The sequence below is a fragment of the Heptranchias perlo genome, unplaced genomic scaffold, assembly GCF_035084215.1.
Source record: "Heptranchias perlo isolate sHepPer1 unplaced genomic scaffold, sHepPer1.hap1 HAP1_SCAFFOLD_523, whole genome shotgun sequence".
NCBI classification, from domain to species: domain Eukaryota; kingdom Metazoa; phylum Chordata; class Chondrichthyes; order Hexanchiformes; family Hexanchidae; genus Heptranchias; species Heptranchias perlo.
The window spans coordinates 11228-20000 of NW_027139541.1; the positions used below are offsets into that span (position 1 = coordinate 11228).

At 56.0% G+C, this 8773-nt stretch overlaps 1 protein-coding gene across 1 annotated transcript in view; it reads right to left on the minus strand.

Moving 5' to 3' along the window:
• Nucleotides 1–1980: 1980 nt before the first annotated feature.
• Nucleotides 1981–8773, minus strand: part of LOC137314901 (tumor necrosis factor receptor superfamily member 1A-like) — a 38947-nt gene continuing 32154 nt past the window's right edge. The window contains exons 6-10 of the mRNA XM_067979922.1: nucleotides 8300–8346; nucleotides 7990–8115; nucleotides 6231–6259; nucleotides 4556–4694; nucleotides 1981–4221 (exon numbers count right to left, since the gene is read on the minus strand). Of these exons, the coding sequence (XP_067836023.1) occupies nucleotides 3956–4221; nucleotides 4556–4694; nucleotides 6231–6259; nucleotides 7990–8115; nucleotides 8300–8346 (607 nt within the window). The 3' untranslated portion in view covers nucleotides 1981–3955. The remainder of the gene's footprint in view (nucleotides 4222–4555; nucleotides 4695–6230; nucleotides 6260–7989; nucleotides 8116–8299; nucleotides 8347–8773) is intronic.

Below are 8773 nucleotides of genomic sequence, written 5' to 3' on the forward strand. Positions count from 1 at the left end.
TTCTGGTCTCCATATACCTTGGTTAGACCACACTCGGAGCACCGAGCACAGTTCTGGTCTCCATATACCTTGGTTAGACCACACTTGGAGCACTGTGCACAGTTCTGGTCTCCATATACCTGGGTTAGACCACACTTGGAGCACTGTGCACAGTTCTGGTCTCCATATTATAAAAGGGATGCAGAGGCACTGGAGAAGGTGCAAAGAAAGATTTACAAGGATGACACCAGAACTGAGAGGTTTCTAACTATCAGGAAAGACTGAACAGACTGGGGCTCTTTTCTCCAGAACAGAGAAGACTGAGGGGTGACCTGATGGAGGTCTTTAAGATTATGAAAGGGTTCGATCGGGTAGACGTAGAGAAGATGTGTCCCCTTGTGGGGGGAGAGACCAGAACTAGGGGGGGGGCCATAAATATAAGAGAGTCACCAATAAATCCAATCGGGGAATTCAGGAGAAACTTCTTTCCCCAGAGAGCGGTGGGAATGTTGAACTCGCTCCCTCGAGGAGTAGTCGAGGGGAATAGTGGAGATGGATTTAAGGGGGGGAAGCTGGATAGACACATGAGGGAGAAAGGAATGGAAGGAGAGGGGGGAGATGGAGGCTCGTGTGGAGCATAAACACGATGGGCCGAACGGCCTGATTCTGTGCTGTAAACTCAATGTAACTCGCTGTAAATCTCCTCCGCCCCCTCTCCGAGGGTCTCGAAGTCCTTCCTAAAGGGTCCAGCATAATCTCCTTGCTTTTGGTGCGTCTATTAATAAAGCCCAGGGTCCCTGAATGCTTTATTGACGGCCTTCTCAAGCTGTCCTGCCCCCTTCAAAGATTTGTGTGCACACCCCCAGGTCTCTCTGTTCCCTGTACCCCCTTTAAAATTGTCCCCTCTAGTTTCGATCTCTCCCTCCTTCTGTGGGACCCCACTCGAGGCCTCTTTGCTTTTGTCTGTGGGACTGAATGAATATAATGGATTAATTATGGCCCCCCTGTTTGTTCATGTATTGTGTACGAGCCAGTCCACAATGACTGGTTCATCTGACATATCCCCCACTCGGGGGCCCCCACTGCGAAGGCGCTGGGGCGTTCCCTGAGCTCCGGCCTCTGCCTGTGGTTTCTTGGCGCATTCACAGGTTTTGCAATCGGTTCTCGGACAAACTGCAGAAACACCCGGATAGGCCGGAAATCACGTGGGCTTTTCATCCCCGTCCTCGTGTGAGGGGACTGGGCTTTTTATAGAAAAGTCACAGAAGCAGGCAGTTCGCAGGAGAGGTCATTAACCCTCCCGGTTACAGACACCGGCCCGTCCCCCCTGTCGGAGGGGGATTAACCCTCTCACCCACCTCCTCCCGGTTACAGACACCGGCCCGTCCCCCCTGTCGGAGGGGGATTAACCCTCTCACCCACCTCCTCCCGGTTACAGACACCGGCCCGTCCCCCCTGTCGGAGGGGGATTAACCCCCTCGCCCACCTCCTCCCGGTTACAGACACCGGCCCGTTCCCCTATCGGAGGGGGATTAACCCCCTCGCCCACCTCCTCCCGGTTACAGACACCGGCCCGTTCCCCTATCGGAGGGGGATTAACCCCCTCGCCCACCTCCTCCCGGTTACAGACACCGGCCCGTTCCCCTATCGGAGGGGGATTAACCCTCTCACCCACCTCCTCCCGGTTACAGACACCGGCCCGTTCCCCTATCGGAGGGGGATTAACCCCCTCGCCCACCTCCTCCCGGTTACAGACACCGGCCCGTTCCCCTATCGGAGGGGGATTAACCCCCTCGCCCACCTCCTCCCGGTTACAGACACCGGCCCGTTCCCCTATCGGAGGGGGATTAACCCTCTCGCCCACCTCCTCCCGGTTACAGACACCGGCCCGTTCCCCTATCGGAGGGGGATTAACCCTCTCACCCACCTCCTCCCGGTTACAGACACCGGTCCAGGAGGTATTAGTGAGAATATTACACAAGTAACCATGGAGTCAATGGATCAGATTATACAAAGAAATTTATGGAGTGTTTTCATTTATAAATTGTTTGATTAAAAAAGCAAGGGGTGAAAGGGTAAAGGGAGAAAAGTCATCAAAAATATAACACTTTATTACAAATTTTGATCTCTAGTTTGTTGAAATAAAATTGAAGCCCCCCGCAAAAAAAAAAGTTAACCCACACCCCTCAATAGTGTGGATTTTTGGTATCGAGTGTTATGGGTTTCAGGCACTAGTGTGGGTTTGAACGGAGGGGAAGGGGCAGAAGGCAGCTTTCCCCCACTCTGGTTTGGGGTGGGGGGGGTCAAGATTATTCTGCCGGCCGGCTGCTCGACTGTGGGGGGCGTCGCGAGCCAGCACCATCCGATCGATCTCTCTCTCCCTGCCCCGCCCTGCCGGCTTTTCGACTGTGGGGGGCGTCGCGAGCCAGCACCATCTGATCTCTCTCCCTTTCCCCTGCCCCCTCCCCAATCCTCCTGCCGGCCGGCTTCTCGACTGTGGGGGGCGTCGCCAGCCAGCACCATCCGTTCTCTCTCCCTTTCCCCTGCCCCCTCCCCAATCCTCCTGCCGGCCGGCTTCTCGACTGTGGGGGGCATCGCCAGCCAGCACCATCCGATCTCTCTTCCCCCTTCCCCTCTGCCGGCCGGCTGCTCGACTGTGGGGGGCGTCGCGAGCCAGCTCCATCCGACCTCTCTCCCCCTTCCCCTCTGCCGGCCGGCTGCTCGACTGTGGGGGGCGTCGCGAGCCAGCTCCATCCGACCTCCAACCAGCAAGTAACCCAGCCCCCTTTCACACCAAGCCCATTAACTTGCCCCCCCCACCCCCCCTTGATACTCTAACGCCGCACAACACACCCCCCCCCCACGACCCCGGTGGGCTGCTCAGCCACCGCGGCAAACAGCTGCCTTTCTGGGATGGGACGTTAAACCCGGGCCCTCCCACGGGCGGATGGAAAGAGATAAGGGGTCGGCCATCCTAGACTGAGGAGGAGGAGGAATTTCTTCACTCGGAGGGTGGTGAATTTTAGGAATTCTCTACCCCCAGGGGGCCGCGGGACGCTCAGTCGTTGAGAACGTTCAAGGCTGAGATTTTTGGAGTTGAGGTCGTCGATCGGCCGTGATCTGACTGAGCGGGGCCGAGTGGCCTCCTCCTGCTTCGTGTGTCCTCCTCGCTCTTGGCGGGATCTTGCTGTGCGCTTAGTTGGCTGCTGCTGCCTCGCCCTCTCCGGTGTTGCGAGGTACTTGGATTGGCACCATGGGCTTTGGGCAGGGGCGATGGTTGATTGTCGGGGCCTAGCCCCCCTCTCTCCGGGGGCCCGGGGGGGGGTTCCTAGCCCCCCCCTCTCTCCGGGGGAGGTCCTAGCCCCCCTCTCTCTCCGGGGGAGGTCCTAGCCCCCCCCTCTCTCCGGGGGGCCGGGGATCCTAGCCCCCCCCCTCTCTCCGGGGGAGGTCCTAGCCCCCCTCTCTCTCCGGGGGAGGTCCTAGCCCCCCCCCTCTCTCCGGGGGAGGTCCTAGCCCCCCCCTCTCTCCGGGGGGCCGGGGATCCTAGCCCCCCTCTCTCTCCGGGGGAGGTCCTAGCCCCCCCTCTCTCCACGGGGGGGGGCCCTAGCTCTCGTCCTCTGCCGGGACTTTGGCTCGAGATGTTCTCCTGGGGAACGGGCCTCCCATCGCTTGGGCTCGATCAGAGTCTGGAGGCCTCGGGAGGGAGAGAGAGGGCAAGCAAGGTCTGACCAAAAAAGGGGGAGGCGAGGGGACTCCGTGTTTGTCTGTCGAAATATCTGTCCAGACTCTCGGGCGACGTCGGTGGAGATTTGGCGGCGGGGAAGGGGTCGTCCCATTTGGTCAACCTCCTGTTCCTGCCCGCTGGTCGACTGCGGCCAGGAGGAACGGCCCAGCTGGGGCCGGGCCCCCAGGGGGGAAAGGGAGGGCGTGGTTTTTTTTTCTTTCCTTCCCCCCCCCTCTCTCGTGCCCTCCGTCCTCACTGCAGGGCCTCCTGGAGATGCTCTGCACAGTCATTGAGGCCCATCTCCTGGAGCACCTTGCAGATGGCCTCGGTGGTGGCCCCTCTCCCCCCTTGCTTCTGCCTCCACAGCTTGACCATCTCGTACTGGGCCTCGCGGAAGCTGTGGCGGTGGTCGAGCTCGGAGCGCTCGATGTCCCGGTCGCTCATCCCCAGACGGCGGAGAAACTCTTTCCAGCGGGAGGCGGGGACCATGTCCGCAATCTCGTAGTTGACTTGACTATCTGCGGTGGGAGGTGGTGGAGAAAGGAGGAGACGGGGGTCAAGCGGGAAAGATAAGGGGTCCCCCCCACCGACTCCCTCCCGACCGACTCCCTCCCGACCTCGCCCTCCCGACGCGCGTCTCCTGGCTCGATCCCGCTGGCGAGACGGCCCCCCAACCCGTTCTGATCTTCTTCAAACAGCTTCCATTGGGATCTTCGACGGACTGGCGGAGGGGCTGGGTGGGAGGTCGCGAACCGGAAGCTGGAAACTTGTTTCCTCCGCCCCCCCCCCCGGACGCCGGCCTTCGCCCCCGGCCCCACCGCGCCCGCCCGCCCGCGCCTCGCTGACACGTACTGTTTGGAAGCTGCGATTGGCCGGCTGTCTTGACGCAGTCCGGGAGATCAGAGGAGCGAGGCAGGGAATTCGCGATGAGAGCAGCTCGGCTCACGGCCTGGACTGGTGCGAGGAATCGCTCGGACTTACCGATCACCAACTGAGGAAGAGAGAGAGAGAGAGAGAGGGCGCAGAGAATCAGGGACAGTCTCTGAACCCGCACCCCTCACCGTAACACGGATAGAACCCGCACCCCTCACTGTAACACGGATAGAACCCGCACCCCTCACCGTAACACGGAGAGAACCCGCACCCCTCACCGTAACACGGATAGAACCCGCACCCCTCACTGTAACACTGATATAACCCGCACCCCTCACCGTAACACTGATATAACCCGCACCCCTCACTGTAAGACGGATAGAACCCGCACCCCTCACCGTAACACGGATAGAACCCGCACCCCTCACTGTAACACGGATAGAACCCGCACCCCTCACCGTAACACGGATAGAACCCGCACCCCTCACCGTAACACGAATATAACCCGCACCCCTCACTGTAACACGGATATAACCCGCACCCCTCACCCTAACACGGATAGAACCCGCACCCCTCACCGTAACACGGATAGAACCCGCACCCCTCACCGTAACACGGATAGAACCCGCACCCCTCACCGTAACACGGATAGAACCCGCACCCCTCACCGTAACACGGATAGAACCCGCACCCCTCACCGTAACACGGATAGAACCCGCACCCCTCACCGTAACACGGATAGAACCCGCACCCCTCACCGTAACACGGATAGAACCCGCACCCCTCACCGTAACACTGATATACCCCACACCCCTCACTGTAACACTCTGATATATCCCACACCCCTCACTGTAACACTGATATACCCCACACCCCTCACTGTAACACTCTGATATATCCCACACCCCTCACTGTAACACTCTGATATATCCCACACCCCTCACTGTAACACTCTGATATATCCCACACCCCTCACTGTAACACTGATATATCCCACACCCCTCACTGTAACACTCTGATATACCCCACACCCCTCACTGTAACACTCTGATATACCCCACACCCCTCACTGTAACACTCTGATATATCCCACACCCCTCACTGTAACACTCTGATATATCCCACACCCCTCACTGTAACACTCTGATATATCCCACACCCCTCACTGTAACACTCTGATATACCCCACACCCCTCACTGTAACACTCTGATATATCCCACACCCCTCACTGTAACACTCTGATATATCCCACACCCCTCACTGTAACACTGATATATCCCACACCCCTCACTGTAACACACTGATATACCCCACACCCCTCACTGTAACACTGATATATCCCACACCCCTCACTGTAACACTCTGATATATCCCACATCCCTCACTGTAACACTCTGATATATCCCACACCCCTCACTGTAACACTCTGATATACCCCACACCCCTCATTGTAACACTCTGATATATCCCACACCCCTCACTGTAACACTCTGATATATCCCACACCCCTCACTGTAACACTCTGATATATCCCACACCCCTCACTGTAACACTCTGATATATCCCACACCCCTCACTGTAACACTCTGATATATCCCACACCCCTCACTGTAACACTCTGATATACCCCACACCCCTCACTGTAACACTCACCTCTGATGGGGAGTTAATATCCGTCTCAGCTGCAATTGATGAAATAGAAGGAAAAATTATTTTTTAGATTTCTTTTGGAAAATTAATAATCTTCAGATGACAACACTCTCCAAACCCCTTCCCATTCACTCCCACTGTACACAATCCCAATGGACCAAACCCCTTCCCGTTCACTCCCACTGTACACAATCCCAATGGACCAAACCCCTTCCCATTCACTCCCACTGTACACAATCCCAATGGACCAAACCCCTTCCCATTCACTCCCACTGTACACAATCCCAATGGATCAAACCCCTTCCCATTCACTCCCACTGTACACAATCCCAATGGACCAAACCCCTTCCCATTCACTCCCACTGTACACAATCCCAATGGATCAAACCCCTTTCCATTCACTCCCACTGTACACAATCCCAATGGATCAAACCCCTTCCCATTCACTCCCACTGTACACAATCCCAATGGAACAAACCCCTTCCCATTCACTCCCACTGTACACAATCCCAATGGACCAAACCCCTTCCCATTCACTCCCACTGTACACAATCCCAATGGATCAAACACCTTCCCATTCACTCCCACTGTACACAATCCCAATGGACCAAACCCCTTCCCATTCACTCCCACTGTACACAATCCCAATGGATCAAACACCTTCCCATTCACTCCCAATGCACACAATCCCAATGGACCAAACCCCTTCCCATTCACTCCCACTGCACACAATCCCAATGGACCAAACCCCTTCCCATTCACTCCCACTGTACACAATCCCAATGGACCAAACCCCTTCCCATTCACTCCCACTGTACACAATCCCAATGGACCAAACCCCTTCCCATTCACTCCCACTGTACACAATCCCAATGGAACAAACCCCTTCCCATTCACTCCCACTCTACACAATCCCAATGGACCAAACCCCTTCCCATTCACTCCCACTGTACACAATCCCAATGGACCAAACCCCTTCCCATTCACTCCCACTGTACACAATCCCAATGGACCAAACCCCTTCCCATTCACTCCCACTCTACACAATCCCAATGGACCAAACCCCTTCCCATTCACTCCCACTGTACACAATCCCAATGGACCAAACCCCTTCCCATTCACTCCCACTCTACACAATCCCAATGGACCAAACCCCTTCCCATTCACTCCCACTGTACACAATCCCAATGGAACAAACCCCTTCCCATTCACTCCCACTGTACACAATCCCAATGGAACAAACCCCTTCCCATTCACTCCCACTGTACACAATCCCAATGGATCAAACCCCTTCCCATTCACTCCCACTGTACACAATCCCAATGGATCAAACCCCTTTCCATTCACTCCCACTGTACACAATCCCAATGGACCAAACCCCTTCCCATTCACTCCCACTGTACACAATCCCAATGGACCAAACCCCTTCCCATTCACTCCCACTGTACACAATCCCAATGGATCAAACACCTTCCCATTCACTCCCACTCTACACAATCCCAATGGACCAAACCCCTTCCCATTCACTCCCACTCTACACAATCCCAATGGACCAAACCCCTTCCCATTCACTCCCACTGTACACAATCCCAATGGACCAAACCCCTTCCCATTCACTCCCACTCTACACAATCCCAATGGACCAAACCCCTTCCCGTTCACTCAGACCGCACACAATCCCGATCGAGCTGGGGACATGGACGGGGACGGGGACGGTGGGGTCTGCCGGCCGATGACGGGGAGAGCTGCGGCCTCGTCTTACTCTGGTACTGAGGCCCCGCGTGCCGTTTCAATTTCCTCTGGGTGACGTACAAGCCCGCGACGATTGTGATCAGGGAGACAGATGAGGAAACGATGGCCACTATCAATAGAGCACTCCCTCTGCCATCTGCAAGGAACAAATGACACAGACTCAGCACAAAAAAAAAAACACTTCTCCAAAATCGTGTTCGGGGGGCCAACTGTTCACGGGCAAGTTGAGAGAGGGGAGCCTCGGGGCTGATTCACCCCCATCTCCCTCACCCAGGGGTCTTGAGGGCCAATGGGTTTCGGTGAAAGGTTAAAGTCCATACCTTGATGCACCTGACAGTACTTTTGACAATCATTTCCTGGGTTACAGCTGCAGAGAGAGAGAGAGAGAGAGAGAATCAGGAGGTGGTCAGACTGTATCGGACCCTGTACCTGACCCTGGGAGTGTTTGATGGGACGGTGTAGAGGGAGCTTTACTCTGTATCTAACCCTGTACCTGACCCTGGGAGTGTTTGATGGGACAGTGTAGAGGGAGCTTTACTCTGTATCGAACCCTGTACCTGACCCTGGGAGTGTTTGATGGGACAGTGTAGAGGGAGCTTTACTCTGTATCTAACCCTGTACCTGCCCTGGGAGTGTTTGATGGGACGGTGTAGAGGGAGCTTTACTCTGTATCTAACCCTGTACCTGCCCTGGGAGTGTTTGATGGGACAGTGTAGAGGGAGCTTTACTCTGTATCTAACCCTGTACCTGCCCTGGGAGTGTTTGATGGGACAGTGGAGAGGGAGCTTTACTCT